The sequence below is a fragment of the Empidonax traillii genome, unplaced genomic scaffold (assembly GCF_003031625.1).
Source record: "Empidonax traillii isolate 1590-97213 ecotype Southwest subspecies unplaced genomic scaffold, ASM303162v1 scaffold717:size860381, whole genome shotgun sequence".
Taxonomy (NCBI): domain Eukaryota; kingdom Metazoa; phylum Chordata; class Aves; order Passeriformes; family Tyrannidae; genus Empidonax; species Empidonax traillii.
Window position 1 is genome coordinate 606,171 of NW_020955910.1, and position 15,610 is coordinate 621,780.

Below are 15,610 nucleotides of genomic sequence, written 5' to 3' on the forward strand. Positions count from 1 at the left end.
AGTATTCTTTAGCCCTAATCCTAAATTCTAAGCAGTTTAAGGAATTAAAACCACACGGTGCTGCCAGCGGGCCGCGACTCTGATGAAGTCAGGCCCAGGTTGCAGAAAGCACAGCACCGCGGTGGCGGGGCATACAGCGGAGGAAAGGAGCTGTGTGGTAGCCGGTGGCGAAGCTCGTTAGCCCGGTGGCCACAATTCGACCCTCCCCGTGTCACCCCCGACCCGTTCCGGCTCCCTCAGGGGCTCCGCCCAGGGCCCCTCCGGAGCCCACCAGTCACGTGACCAGCCCTACGGCCCGCACCACCCCACGGGGGGGAGGATGGCCCGCTCCCGGTGCCGCAGCCGGGGGTCGCAGGGGTCGGCTCCTCTTCTCTGGGCTGTCCGGCGATCGAACACTTCTGTCCGTGCTCTGTGCCGTGACAGCGGGGCAGGGGAGCAGCGCGGGAGCGAAGGAGGTGCCTCCGGACCTCCTCTTCTCCCCCCGCTCTTGAGGTAATGGCTCCGCCCGGCCCCTGTGGACTGGGCGGCCCTGGGCCGTGCCACTGCCGCAGCCGGAGGGGGGGTGTGAGGAAACCTCGGGAGGACAGCGAAAAGTCCCGGCTCTGTCCCGCGGTACGAACGGGCTCCTCATCTCTCTCTCCCGCCTTCTCCTTCCTCTTCTCGCCCTTCCTTCCCAGCGGCGAGCGGGCGGCTGGGGAGCTGTCTGCGCCTGTCCCCCCCGGGTGGCGGCGGGGGTGGTACGGCCGGTGGGTCAGTCGGTGTCAGGCGGCCGCGGACACGGGCCGGGCCGGGGGAGCCGCGGTGAGCGGGGCCGGGCCGGGGGGAGCGGCCGCGGGGAACCGGCACCGGGGCCCGACAGCACAGCCCGGCCCGGTCCGGCAGGGCCTGAGGCGTTCGGGTCCGGGGGCGCTCGGCGGGACCGGCCAGGCCCGGCCCGGGCTGAGGCTCCGGGGAGGGGGGTGTGGGCTGTCAGACCTCAGCCTTGATCAGGGGAGGCACCAAGATATCCAGAGGGATGGAGTCCCTCTACTGTGAGGAAAGGCTGGGAGAATTGTTACTGTTCAGCCTGGAGAAGTGAAGGCTCAGGCTGACCTAATTGTGGCCTTCCAGTACCTGAAAAGTACTTAGGGAGAAGATGGGGCAAGACTATTTACAAGGGTCTGGAGTGACAGGACAAGGGGGATCGGGTTCAAATTGAAAAAGAGCAGGTTTAGATTAATGTTAGGAAGAAATTGTTCCCTGTGAGGGTGGGGAGGCCCTGGCACAGGTTGCCCAGAGAAGCTGTGGCTGCCCCATCCCTGGAAGTGTCCAAGGCCAGGTTGGATGGGGCTTGGAGCAACCTGGGCTGATGGAAGGTGTCCCTGCCCATGGCAGGGGGTGGAACGAGGTGTTGTTCAAGTTCCCATTCCAACCCAAGCCATTCTGGAATTCTGTGAGCCTACCCCTGTGAGGACAGAGATATTTGGGCATGAGGAGTCAGTCTAGGCCCCTGCAGTGGGGCCTGAGGTCTCCTGGCTTAGCGACAGGGACATGGATATGGGGCAGGGGGTGCAAACTGCTCAACTCCCATCCCATCAGGACACAGAGGGTTAGTCCTGGATCAGTGGAATGCCCAGGGAGGTGGTGGAGTCCCCATCCCTGGAGGTGCCCAGGGAATGAGTAGACTTGGCACTCAGTGCCCTGGTCTGGCTGACGAGGTGGTGACCGGTCACAGGTTAGACTGGATGCCTGTGTGGTCATAGAGGCCTTTTCCAACCTAAATGACTGATTCTGTGATCAGGTGGAGTGACGCTGGTCCCTTAGACTAAGCTTAAAGCCAGCTGCTCCTGGCACCACTCAGACCCAAGAGATGCCGCGATGTGCCGTGTGCTGACATTGTGTGTTCTCTCCCCTCTGCAGGAGGCCTGGCGGGTGCTCTGAGCTCTCACTATGAATGCCATCGTTGCCCTGTGCCATTTCTGTGAGCTCCACGGCCCTCGCACCCTCTTCTGCACCGAGGTTCTGCACTCGCCGCTGCCCCAGGGCGCGGGCAGCGGGGACATCTCTGGGCAGAATGAGCAGGCGGAGGAGGAGGAAGGGGGGATCCAGATGAGCAGCCGGATCCGCTCGCACAGCCCGGCAGAAGGGGCCAGCGCCGACTCCAGCAGCCCAGGGCCAAAGAAGTCCGACATGTGTGAGGCAAGTGTGAAGATCTGAGTGTGGACATCAGCGGCCCTTGGCTTGACTAAAGGGCTTGCAGTTCTCTTAACTCAATTTGAGTTATTTAGAGAGGAAAAAAAGTGTGAATTGCACCTTTCTGTGTGTGACTGCTAGTGCCAGAAAACCTCCAAGTCCTCATAGAGTGTAGTGATCCATGGCAAGAGGATGAAGGAGCTGTTGTTGAGTACACAGACCTTTGACAGAATGCTGTCTTGAGGTCTCTTTAAGCCCTGTAATCCTGTGATTCTCTTGTGTCTGAGAAATGCTTCTCTCATCCTTGAAGAGGATTTTCTTTGTTAGATTAGGGTAGACCATTTATTAATAATAATAATTTTAAGAGCAATATTGATTACAAAACAGAAAAAAATGGAAAACAAATTAAAACAATAGATATAATATATATTCTCAGTCATTCAGGGCTTTTCATCCTGGAGAAGAGAAGTTTGTGTGGAAACCTCCCAGTGGCCTTCCAGTATGTGAAGGGGCCTACTGGGGGAATCCAGAGAGGGACTCTTCATCAGGAACTGTAGTGGTAGAACAAGAAGCAATGGGAAATTCAGATTAGATATAAGGAAGAAATTCTTCCCTATGAGGGTGGGGAGGCCCTGGCACAGGTTGCCCAGAGAAGCTGTGGGTGCCCCATCCCTGGGAGTGTCCAAGGCCAGGTTGGACGGGGCTTGGAGCAACCTGGGATAGTGGGAAGTGTCCCTGCCCATGGTGGGAGGTTTGAACTGGGTGACGTTTAAGATCCCTTCCAACCCAAACCATTCTGAGACTCTTACGATTCTCATACTTTCCTCTATTGATATTTGCTCTGAGGTATCTCACTTTCCCTTCTGTAATGGCCAGTTTTGTTTGGCCAGTTGGTTTCACAGCTGCTGTAACTGAATTATACCACTTGCAGAGCCAGCACCAAGCTCACAATGAAATTAAATAGTGGAAAATGAGCGTAAGAGCAGAGGAAGTATATCACAGAGTTCTGTGTGAGGAGGTGGGTTCAAATCCTGACCCTGACTCACATTTCTTTGTCTTCTAAGCAGCTGTGTTCTTATTTATACGTGTAAGTAATGTCTGAAGGGAATATTGAGAGGTCTTTGGGAACCTGAATAACTGCACGCTCATTTATGGCTGGATTTGCTTTTCTGCCTCCAGGGGTGCCGCTCTCTTGCAGGAGGACACCCAGGATACGTCAGCCACGACAAGGAGACCTCCATCAAGTACGTCAGTCACCAGCACCCCAACCACCCCCAGCTGTTCAGCATCGTGCGCCAGGCCTGTGTGCGCAGCCTCAGCTGTGAGGTAACGGCCCTGGGGGGCAGGGGGACACCTGTTTGTGGCCCTCTGGTTTGCTTCAAATCCAAACTGCAGCTTTGCTGATTCCTGGCAGCCTGAAACAGGGAGGGAATGAGGTGGACAGACAGGCACAGAAGCCTGGATTCGTTCCAGAAGTGGTGGTAGTTTGTAAGGCTGATCTTTGATAACCTCGAGGGTTCCTTCCTCTCACCTTGTGAGACTAAAAATATCCCTTTCTTGGTTTTGTTCCTCGTGTTTATTGTCTTCCTTTCTGAGATAACCTGGTTCTGTAAAACCGTCTGAATCTGTTGTTGAACGCCAAGAAATATTTGGTCTTTGTGGACCATTGGCATTCATCATCTCATAGAAGTAGAAGGGAAAACCTTACAGATTAATGAGCATTTTTGGGTCAGCAAAATCCCTTTTGGACTCTCAATATCGTAGTTCAATGCAGCTGAATTCCTGAAATGCAGTTACATTGAATGTTTTGAAGTGTTTGTAGGATACCTCTGGAGGGCTGTTTGACCACACTTTTTGGATAGTAGCCTAAAAAGGGCTTCATTTATTCACCAGGTGTGTGTTAAGGTGCAGGAAGCTGTTCAGTTTTTTGCTCTGTGATGTGTTGAACTACTTTAATGTGCGTGTCCCTTCCCTTCAGGTCTGCCCAGGACGTGAAGGCCCTATTTTTTTTGGAGATGAACAGCATGGGTTTGTGTTCAGCCACACCTTCTTTATCAAAGACAGCCTGGCTCGAGGTTTCCAGCGCTGGTACAGCATCATCACTATCATGATGGACCGGATTTACCTCATCAACTCCTGGCCTTTCTTGTTGGGAAAAATCAGAGGCATCATTGATGAGCTTCAGGGCAAAGCACTGAAGGTGGGTCAGTGCACAGAGTCCCTTTGACTCAGCAGCAGCAAAACATCGTGATGGCTGATTGACAGCTCAGTCAAAAAGCTGATCCAGCTCATGCCAGGGTGGTCATTAAGGTTGGCACACAAGGGACAAGAGGATGGTGCATATCCCCATCCCTGGAAGTGTTCAAGGCCAGTTTGGACAGGGCTTGGAGCAACCTGTAGAAGGTGTCCCTGCCCTTTGCAAGGGGGTTGGAACAAGATGATCTTTATGGTCCTTTCCAACCCAAACCATTGCAGGATTCTGTATCTGGGGGTGTAGGAGGGAAGGAACAGGATGCCTTTGTCATTTTAAACAGTCAGTGTTTTTCACAGACCTGCTAGACAATAGCTCTGTGAGAAACTTAAGTAACTAAAGTTGTGAAGGACAGTGATTTTTGAGCACAAGTGTTACTTAATGATAACTTTAGTCAATCTAAGCAGAAGATGTCCCTTCTCTCTGTTTTCCCATAACTGGACGAGTGTGTGTGTGTGTGTGTGACGCACTCTTCTCGCCTGGGATTTTGGTTGTGATTTTTCAGCCTAATCTCTCTCAGTCCCTGACACTGCCCTTGCTGTGCGTGCAGGTGTTTGAGGCAGAGCAGTACGGGTGCCCTCAGCGTGCCCAGCGCATGAACACGGCCTTCACTCCCTTCCTGCACCAGCGGAACGGGAACGCCGCCCGCTCCTTAACGTCCCTGACCAACGACGAGAACCTGTGGGCGTGTCTGCACACCTCCTTTGCTTGGTGAGGACAACAGCGTTGTTTCTGGCTTCTGCAGCTCCTTCCTGAGGAGAAAATTGCCGTATTCTGAAGGGCTGGGAATGTGGTTTCAGTGTTTGTGTGGTTTTTTTTCTTGAGGTAACAAGTCGGACTTGGCTGAGTAGTGTCTTAGTTGGAAGGAGACAACACTGATGCCTTTAGGACAAAAAATTGTCTTTTTGCTGTGAAGTAAAACTAATGTGGCAGCTAATAGGAGCCATGTCTATGTAGATGGAAAGGTTTTGAGGTGTAAAAGTGTGGAAGAAAGGAATAAAAGATGCTCCTACTCCCAGTGTGCTGTACCTTGAGTTGACCTACCGTGGTGGTTCACCTGGAAGTGCCCATGGTTTGTGATCAGCAGTGTGGGAGGTGCAGCCACTGGGCTTTGTGAGAGTCCAGTTGCTCCAGTGCCTGAGTGTGTCATTAAACTTCCCTGGAAAGATGCCACAGAGAGGGTTGCAACACCGGCATGTGATTTGGATGGGGGATAAGTGTGTTGCAAAAAGAAATTGCAAAGTGGTGGGATCTGGGTGACTTTGCGTGGCAGCGATTTTAAGATGTGTTGATAGTTCCACACTGAGGAAAGCACAGGGATGTGTTGGAAGGGAACACAGAGCGGTTGGTGGTTGGATTTTTTTGTTGAGCTCGTGGCACCAGATTTCTTACTGGATTTTTGCACCCAGCAAGCAGCCTGCATAAACACCACTTCTTGCTTTTTCAATGTCTCCAGGCTTCTGAAAGCTTGTGGTAGCCGACTTACAGAGAAACTTCTGGAGGGAGCGCCCACAGAAGACACCCTCGTTCAGATGGAAAAACTTGCAGGTGAGATGGAAGTTTCCAGAGCTGGTAAGACCCTCTGAGAATGATTTGTATGCATAAACACCGTGTCCTTTGATCAGCATCACAAGCACAGCATCTCTCATCAGCTCCACCTTCGTGGCAGTCTCTGCAGGAGCTAATGCTCTCTCCCATCTGGAGATGACTGACAGGAATGTGAAATCCAGGCGCCTCAGAGGCTCTCTGCACACAGATGTGGTGTTTGTCACTTGAGTAGGAGTGTTGCATCATCATGATTTTTGTTCTCTCTGGCTGTGCTGGCCCTCCCAATGAATGTCTAGAGCCAGAGGAATTTGCATTCACCACATACGGACTTCTTGCTTCTTTTTCTACAAACTTTCTAAAATTAAAGGATCATAGTTTGTTTTTCTTGCACTGAATTATTTTATTAACCCATTTAGACTAAAGCTTTGGCCATAACCTTAAAAACTAAATGGAGAACATATAGCTGTCAAAAGATGTGACTCTATGTTCTGTATGAGATGATAATCCTTTCATGACCCTTCAATGGTTATCTTTTATCTGAATTAACTTTTAGGTGTGTCTGTGCTGCTGCCAGTGCTTTCAGTTACTGTGTTCTGAGCTCTGTCTTCCCACATACAGCCAAAATCATGTGGCTGCAGCATGTGGGCACTTCTGAGACAGTTTCCATTCCTAGAGAGCAGCAGTTTTTATGACCAGTCTGCCTTTTTTTTTTTTTTTTTGCTAGATCTGAAAGAAGAGTCAGAAGGCTGGGATGGTTCTGAGGAAGAAGAGAAGCCTTCTTCCCAGCCAGATGTTGTGGAAGGGCAGGAACTGTCTAAATGCTCACCCGAAACGTCCCTGATGCCAGATTGCAACAGCTGGAACGTCGCTCACAGAAGGTTGTCTGTCTTCCGCTCTCTCAGGCACATGAGGCAGGTAAGAGAGGATGCTGAATTCACAGACTTTGCTCCTGGTAATGTTTTTTTTTGAAAAGATACATTTATTTCCTGCAATCTGCACTTCTTTCCTGGTTCTGTGTTCAGCACAGTGCCTGCCCAGGCAGTGACACCCTATCAGCTGCATCTCTGGGGACACTCCCTTCCTCTGGGATCACATGGGCCTCAGCTGATCATCAGTCATGTGGGATGGGGTCATATGATTTCACTCAAATCCTGCACTTTCCTTCTTCCCAAGAGCAGTGACACTAATTTAACACAGAGGTTGTGCAACGTCTTCAAAGCCGTTGTCCTTCATGTCAGCCATGTTTCTGACAGGGCAAACTGGGCATTTCACACATTTTCATAACCAATGCAGAATGCTTTGGGTTTGTTTTTCAGGTTCTTGGGGCGTCAGCATTCCGAATGCTGGCTTGGCATGTTCTGATGGGGAACCAGGTCATCTGGAAAGCTCGAGATGTGGATCTTGTCCAGTCTGCCTTTGACGTGCTACGGGTAGAAACTTTTTCCTTTGTTTCCTGGCTCCATACTTTTACATGTATTTCTCTAGTAGTCCAGCCTTTATAATGACCCGTCTCTGACATGTAAACTTGTAAATTATGTGTTTTGGAAAACAACAACAACAAAAAAAAATCCCCCAACATGCACCAAACAAAACCCCCTCAACCTTTGGATGCCTTGCTTGTCCTCAGCAACAGCATAGCCTTTCAAGCTGAGCAGGATAATTTGATTCCCCCAAATGAGGAGCATCTGCCTGAGCAGTGCTCCTGGTCTTGGCTGGCCCTGGAATTCAGGGAGAAAACTGTACTTTACTCATTTAGTTCCAGTGTTTCTCTTGACGTGTGTCCTCCCCTCTCCAGACGATGCTGCCCATCGGGTGTGTGCGGATCATCCCCTACAGTGACCAGTATGAAGAGGCCTATCGGTGTAACTTCCTAGGGCTGAGCCCACACGTCCAAATCCCACCCCACATCCTATCATCTGGTAAGAACCTGCTGCACAACCCTCTCCTTCCCTTGTCATCTCACATTAAAGGACACCAGACTATTATTTTTTTAATAAGTATCAGCTGCATGAACTGAAGCCTGTACCACTTCATTTTGTCTTCCCCTTGTGCTTGCCTGATCAGCTGTTGAAAGGTGCAACACCTTCTTCCAGCACTGATCCCTAGCAGGGTCTGTAGCTGTGTTTTATAATCTGGACTAGCACAGTTCATGCTCTTTTGGGCTCTTGCTGCTCTAGAGTTTGCAGTCCTCGTGGAGGTCCGCGCTGCCACCCGCTCCAGTCTCTACCCAACCCTGTTTGACGACGAGCAGTCCCTCAACAAGTACGAGTTTGTTGTCACCAGTGGTAGCCCTGTTGCAGCAGACCGAGGTGGGTGATTTGACAGCAGAAAGAACGTGCTTATTAATTTTCATAAATTAGAAGTGGATTCTGTAACATGGGTACAGGAATAATGGCAGGGAAATTCTGTAACCCACAGTGAACGCTTTCTATCCTGAAATATTTGTGTGTTTATTTGGAGTAAGTCTAACTCATAAGGACCATGACATTACTCATCTCCCATGTTCCACTTGATAGACAGGTATGACTGCTAGAGAAATATCCAGACTTTTTTTTTATTTTACCTGCTTTGTTCAAGCACTTGAATATTTGCATCCAGATGTGATCTGAGTCAGGTCCATCAGTCTTGTGTTTTCTGGGAAGTCTTAATTTAGATGAATTGCCTTCACTGAGTGTCTCAAAAGACATGGCATATGGCTCATCCTTCCTGCTCTGTCCCCTGAAGATACAGATGCAAAGCAGACACTTGCTCTCTCCATCATGTTCTTCCTGTTGTAGATCCCATGTGTATAATTAGTCTACTTTCCACCCAACCAGTGGCATGTCCAGAAGCTTCTGGACAAAAATAGTCACTGAAAGGTCTTTTTTTCCACCAAAGCGTCAAACTTACTAGGCCACAGACTGCTGGGAAAAAAATTCTCCTAGGGAATTCCAGAAAGTGGTCCAGGAGTGCCTTGAGTTGGATGTTGGTTTATTTTTTCACCAAGTATCCTGGAACTACCCTTAGCAAGAGGAACATTAAACTGAGAGTAAGTGGAGACTTCAGAATTGAGGGTTTATATTTTTATATACACATTTGTGTATTGTACAAAGCACTGTGTTTTTAATGAGCTTTTGATAAGGGAACAACAAAATCTGAGCAGCATTTAAAAGTGGGTCTGAAGAATGCAAAGGCCCCTGTTTGCACATCCCGGGTCCTACACTAAATTCCATGTTGCTTCTTGGATCAGATGCTTTTCTTGTGGGATGATCTTTAGCTCCTCTTCCGTGGAAATGGAATCCAGGCAAGCCACTGGAGGATGTATTTAACTGTAGTAAAGCAGTAGTAAAGGTGTAAGCAGGTAACTTTTAGCTTGTGTGTCCTCTTTCTCACCCTTTCCCCCTCTTTCTGCTCCTGTAGTTGGCCCAACAATCTTGAACAAGATCGAAGCTGCCCTGACCAACCAGAACCTCTCTGTAGATGTTGTGGATCAGTGCCTTGTTTGCCTGAAGGAGGAGTGGATGAAGTAAGTACAGCTGCTTTGCTTTCAGAGAAATAGCTTTGGCACTGATCCTGGAGCAGTTACAGCAGAGTGCAGGACAGACTTGTAGTCAGGTAACTTCTGCTGTAGCTCGACAGTAGCTGGATTTACAGGAGTAAATTAAGTCAGGAGTTAAGAATATCAGAGTTTTTCTGCTCTAGTCCTAACTCTCCTTTTGGCTTTCAGCGGTTTTTAACCTTTATGCTTCAGTTCACACATCTGTAGGTTACCTGCATGACAACACCTGTCTGCCTCACCTTCCTTAGGAGGATTAAGTATGCAAATACCTCAGTGCCTGTCAGTGTGCAGCCATATCCCAGCGCAGGTAACACGCCAAACAGATGTCAGGCTTGTGCCTGCAGGCACTGCATTTCAAAGGTGCAAGTAGCTGTAAAGGGAGACCAGTCAGTCATGTGAAGTAATTCATGGAACATCACAAATCTGTGAATTTACCTGAAGGCCAGATGGACACTGGATGTGTCTCCCAGGGAGATTCCCAGTTGTCACAATTAATCATTGTACTTTCCGCTAGAATGAAAAAAACAAACTAGAAATATGCTTGTTACTCCTGAAAATGAGTCATCTCCCCAACTAATCCCCCTTCCTCATCAAAGCATGAGAACAGTTTCCACAAAACACTGGTTGAAGCTTTTGTTAATATTTAGTTGCAGTAGGTGCCAAGAGAAACTCCAGTTCCTCCTTCTTCCATATTTGGTGAGCCAGTCATTTAACAGTGACAAGAGTCTCTTGTTTCTGCAGTAAAGTGAAAGTCCTCTTTAAATTCACCAAAGTGGACAGCAGACCCAAGGAGGATACCCAAAAACTGCTGAGCATTCTGGGAGCTGCAGAGGAGGACAACGTCAAGCTTCTCAAGTTCTGGATGACCGGCCTGAGCAAGACGTACAAGTCCCACCTGATGTCAACAGTTCGCAGCCCAACGTCCTCAGAGTCCCGAAATTAAAGGGTGCCCAACCTCCCCTGCTGCCTTCCGAGCAGGGAACCCCAAGTTACCTCTGCTGAGCCTGCAGCATGTGCTTTAGGTGGATAGTGCAGCTCCAGCACTGTCCTCCTGGTCCTCAAACCAACTTGAAGAGTGACTTGAGTCTTTTCTAATTGCTGTGAGACTGGACTAATAAGTGCTAATACACAGTGCTGCTCTCTGTCTGAAACTCAACTCTCGATCTACACCTGCACACTCAAGACTAAAACTCAGCAACGCTCAAAGGATCAGTGTGAATTAATTAAAATCCCATCCTGTCCTCGTCAAGCATTATGGTGTGGCAGCAGACCTCAGTTCTAGATTCCTTGGCAAGACTCAGATACCTGTGACAACAGCCAGAGCTCCTGGGATTGGATATGGTTAATCTCAGCAAATCCCACATAAATCTCCAAAATGCCTGAGAGAACAAGAACCAAAAAAAAAAAAGAGAGAGACGTCACAGGGTGTGGATCACATGTAAATTATTTCAAACCACTTTATGCTCAGATTTAAGAGACTATTTTCTGCTGTAGCATAAGTCAGGATATCCCACGGGAGTCCTGTCACTCCTCTTTATTTATTTATATCTTAACTTGAGAAGGTTTCAGCATTTGCTTTGGAAATCTTGTCTGGGAGGGCGAATTGTAAAATAAGAAGTCTCGAAATGCAGCCTGCTTTCCTCTCAAGAGGGTAAAATACTGGCCTTGTTTTGCCTGTGGTTGCAGAACTTCCAGGTAATGAAGATACACCCTCACCAGGATAAGGTTCTGGAGTTCTTCTGTCTTCAGAAGTAGTTTTTTAGCTTCCTAATTAAGTTGAGCAGAAAAGATTCAACCTGTAGGTGCTCCCTTATATAACTCTATAGTAGCCATTTTTGCTTAACAGTTCATGGAAACATTGGTGCATTTTTTAATTACCTAAACAGATATTCCTTATCTGTACTGTAAGGAATCACTGTTTCTGTTGTGAAGTCTAGGGTTTATGTCTATTTTTTTTTTTTTTGGTTTTTCTGGATCATTATTGGGAAAACTTGACATTACCACAGACATTCTGAACAAGTTAAAGGCAGGTTTTACCCAGGTGCCCTTCTACACTCATTCAAGCTCAGAGAGGATGTTCCAACTTGTCACGAGTTCTGTTCTTATATATAAAATATGCAGGTTGATTTTTGTCTGGAACATCTGTAAAATGGAGACAGGCATTAAATCTCATAAGAGCTATTTTTGTAAAAGGAACAAAGCCTGGTTTTGTGTTAATTTGCAGTGTGTTTGTGTGTGTGTGTGTGTTGTGGTGGGGGAAGCAGCAGCTGGTCCACTAAAATTCCTGCATCTTGCCCTAGATCTCACCTACAGAATTTAGTAGTCTTTCTCTCTTAACATTGTGTTAGTTTCTTGTAGAGTGACTTGGTAGTCTTTATTTTTGTACTTGAAAACTCTTCTGGTCCAATTCAGAGCTGTGTAACACAGCAGGTGAGACATTACTTGGCATTTAGACCTTCTCAATTGCTGAACTGGTTTTATCTTTTAAAATCCAGCTCTCCTAAGCAATCCAACATCAAAACCCAGTCTAGTGGCTCCTTCCAAAACTGTGAAAAGGTGGTCACAAGGTCAAGGCTGAGGCTGCTTGTGCCTGGTGAGTCATATGGGATGTTGATCCATCTTCATCCTGACCTGAAACAGGGCTGTCATGGACAACCAGACTCTGGATAACACATAATTTCTGAGCCAGGGCGAGGAAACCACCAACTTAACGCTTATAAAATGCCCACAGGAAAGAAAGGGGGAGAGCTGCTAAGTCAGTGAGCATATAACCCAGATGTGCTCGGCTGCCAGAACACATCTATATGTGGGATTACCAAACAGTTGTCTGGGCAAGTTCCTGCAGCTCGCCGAGGCCGCGGGTGCTCCCTTTGCCGTCAGCGATAGCTGGAATGTGCACGACTTAATTAACAAGAAGTCATGTCTGCAGACATCTTTCACCACCCTCCTCCCCTCCAAACGATACGCCTTAGAGACAAGCTGATTAAGGCAGGATAATTCTTTATTCCGAGGTGATTTCCTTTCCTGCCTGGCTGAGCAGCGCGTACCTGGGAGCGAGGTGGGAGCGGCGAGTGCCGGAGTGCCAGCCCGGGGTCACCGCTGGGTGCAGGGAGAGACAAAGCCTTTTTTGCACCAGTTCTGCCACCCCTGTCCCCTCAGCTGGGCAGGATCCAGCAGGTCAAGGCAGGTGATTGTCCCCCCCCTCATGAGACTCCACCTAGGGTACTGTGTCCAGCTCTGGGACCCCAACATCAGAAGGATGTGGAGCTGCTGGAGCGAGTCCAGAGGAGGCCATGGAGATGTTCCGTGTGCTGGAGCCAGGCTGGGAGAGCTGGGGGTGTTCACCTGGAGAAAAGGAGGCTCCAGGGAGACCTGAGAGCCCCTTCCAGTGCTTAAAGGGGCTCCAGGAGAGCTGGAGAGGGACTTGGGACAAAGGCATGGAGTGACAGTGAGGAATTGCTTCCCACTGCCAGAGGGCAGGGATAGAGGGGATATTGGGAAGGAATTCTTCCCTATGAGGGTGGGGAGGCCCTGGCACAGGCTGCCCAGAGAAGCTGGGGCTGCTCCATCCCTGGAAGTGTCCAAGGCCAGGTTGGATGGGGCTTGGAGCAATCTGGTCTCATGAAAGGTGTCCCTGCCCATGGCAGGGGGTGTTGACTGGATGATCTTTAGGGTGCCTATTGCGTATCTGCTGGTATTTGGGGACAGGTTGGCTGTATGGGGAAGAGTTTGGTGTTTGGGGGTTTGGTGTTTGGAGAAAGGTTTGCTGTGTGGGGAAGGATTCGGTGTGTGGGGAAGGGTCTGGTGCGTGGGGAAGGGATCAGTTCGGTGTGTGTGGTTTTGGTGTGCGTGAGGAAGGGGTTTGGTGTTTGGGGAAAGGTTTGGTGTTTTGGGAAAGGTTCGGTGTTTAGGGAAGGGTCCAGCGGGGAAAGGATCAGTGTTTGGCGAAGGGTTGGAGGTGCGGGGAAGGGAAGGGTTCAGTGTACGAGCGCTCGCGTGTGGGTGCAGGTTTGGTGTATTGGAAAGGGCTCGTTCAAATGTTTCGGGAAGGGTTTGGTGTGTGTGGGGGGGGGGGTTTCGCTGTGTCCGGAAGGCTCAGGAAGAGTCTCAGGCCCAGCCTCACGCTCAGCCCCAGCCCCAGCAGCCCCTCCCCGCTGCCCCGGGCGCCTGCGCGGCGCTCCACGGGGATGTGTCCCGCGGGATGAGCCCCGCGGGGCTCCCTCCGGCCTCGGTCCTCGCCGTGGCGGCGGCGGCGGCCGCGCTGGCGGTGGCAGCAGTGGCGGCCTGGCGGCGGCCGCGGCCCCTGCGGGAGGTTCTGTTCTTCCCGTCGCGGCCCTGCTGCCTCGAGGCTCTGCTGGCCGAGGCGGCGGCTCCCGGCGCGCCCGCCCGGCCCTGCCCGTGCCCTCTGCCGCGGGCCGACACCTCGCTGAGCCGCCTGGTGCGCCGCCTCCTCTCCGCCCGCCGCTCCCTCGACCTCTGCATCTTCTCCTTCTCCTGCCCGCAGCTCGCCCGCGCCGTGCACCTCCTGCACCGCCGCGGGGTCCGCGTCCGCCTGGTCACGGACGCGCAGTACATGGGGCTGCACGGCTCGCAGATCGGCCGCCTGCGCCACGCGGGTGGGCGCCGGGACCGGGCGGGTGGGGGGGGACACACGGGGGGGGGGAGGCTCGGGGAGCCCCTCAACAGCTGCCGTGTCTTTGCAGGGATCCAGGTGCGCCACGACCAGCACAGCGGGTACATGCACCACAAGTTCGCCATCGTGGACCGCAGGGTGCTCATCACGGGCTCGCTCAACTGGACCACCCAGGCCATCCAGAGCAACAGGGAGAACGTGCTGGTCGTGGACGACGCCGCGTGCGTGAAGCCTTTTCTGGACGAGTTCGAAAGGATCTGGGAGGAGTACAACCCCGCCAATTACAGCTTTCCCAAAGTCAGTAACTGATGGAGCTGCCGCACGGGGCTGGTGGAGAGCACGTGGAGCACTTAACAGCTCCACGAATTTATTATTTTGTGTAGACATCATTGCTTTTGTGCCCGTCTGGGTGCAGAGAAACGGAGTGCTCGGTGCCCTAAAATGACACAGATCCCTTGCTGCAGGTCATTCCTGTGCTAGAGGGAACGGCCCGCCTGTTTGGCGAGTTGTTTTGTGAGGATGACAGCGATAGAGCCGCATTCAGAGGCATTAAAACATTGGGCCAGCTCGTTGCTGTGCCTTGGTGCAGTCAAGGTGTGTTCATACCATGCTGGGCAGGTGTTTCAGTGGTAAAAGACACATTTGCCAACTCGGGGTACTGCAGATGGAATTGTGTCCCAATGGCTCCTCTGCACCAGTAACTAAAGGAGAGATTGATTAGAGGGCTGCAGCAGTTTGAGTTTGTGTAGATTAAGCACCTGAGTTACATTTCTTGTTGGCATTCATTGTTGAGAGTTTGTAAAAGGAAATTTGTGGGAAATAGGCAGAAATTTCTAAGTTTTGATGGTGTATATGTTTCTTTTGGTTAAAGATTACTAGAGAGCTCTGGTGTAAAGGAATGAGCACAGATACTAATGACAGACTGGTCTTCCAAGGAAGTGTAGGGAAGACTGGAAGGAAATGGGGAAAAAATTGTTATCTGGGATCAGTCAGTCTGTCTGTCTGGAGAGCAGACATGGCTGGAGTTGGGTCACCCATGCCAGGAGAGGTCTGGAAAGCCTGGTTCATTCAGGTGCTGGGACACCATGTCCTGGTCTGGGTCAGTGACCTCACCTGTGCTGGCAACAGCAGGGAGGGGAGAGCAGGGGGAGGGAGGTGACACCTCTGTCCCTGCAGCTCAGAGTGGAACCAAAATGGTGTGAACCAAAGGATTTCAAACTCTGAATAGTGGCTGTGTAGGAACTGTTTCACACTGAATACAATGTGCCTTAACCTTTTTTTCCACTTTGAGAGATTATTTGATATTCTGTTACCAGTTTTTTACCAGCGGTGCTGTGACTGGCACTGCCAAATAAACCATTTTCACAGAAAACCTCACCATCCTCATCTGGTTTTTGCACTGCAGTTCCTGTAGATCCTTAGGAGTTATTTAGGAGACATGGATGTCACCAGAGATTGAAGATTTGTT

The 15,610-nt window shown here is 50.3% G+C and overlaps 2 protein-coding genes across 4 annotated transcripts; both read left to right on the top strand.

Moving 5' to 3' along the window:
• The first annotated feature begins 532 nt into the window (after positions 1–532).
• On the top strand, positions 533–11,705 carry FLCN (folliculin). Of its 3 annotated transcripts, none has more exons than XM_027900255.1 (12): positions 533–612; positions 1,900–2,178; positions 3,352–3,498; positions 4,151–4,372; positions 4,974–5,134; positions 5,880–5,971; positions 6,696–6,886; positions 7,288–7,401; positions 7,767–7,890; positions 8,149–8,280; positions 9,371–9,476; positions 10,251–10,452. In XM_027900255.1, exons 2-12 carry the CDS (start codon positions 1,930–1,932, stop codon positions 10,450–10,452), a joined length of 1,740 nt encoding a protein of 579 aa, XP_027756056.1. In that variant the 5' UTR covers positions 533–612; positions 1,900–1,929. The 3 variants fall into 3 exon arrangements, with proteins under 3 accessions (XP_027756056.1, XP_027756053.1, XP_027756054.1); XM_027900252.1 differs by lacking the exon at positions 533–612 and adding an exon at positions 737–801; XM_027900253.1 differs by lacking the exon at positions 533–612 and having other exon boundaries at positions 1,930–2,178; positions 10,251–11,705.
• A 2,005-nt stretch (positions 11,706–13,710) lies between these two features.
• Positions 13,711–14,550, top strand: PLD6 (phospholipase D family member 6). Its single transcript, XM_027900297.1, has 2 exons — positions 13,711–14,125; positions 14,213–14,550. Exons 1-2 carry the CDS (start codon positions 13,711–13,713, stop codon positions 14,449–14,451), a joined length of 654 nt encoding a protein of 217 aa, XP_027756098.1. The 3' UTR covers positions 14,452–14,550.
• Positions 14,551–15,610: the final 1,060 nt, after the last annotated feature.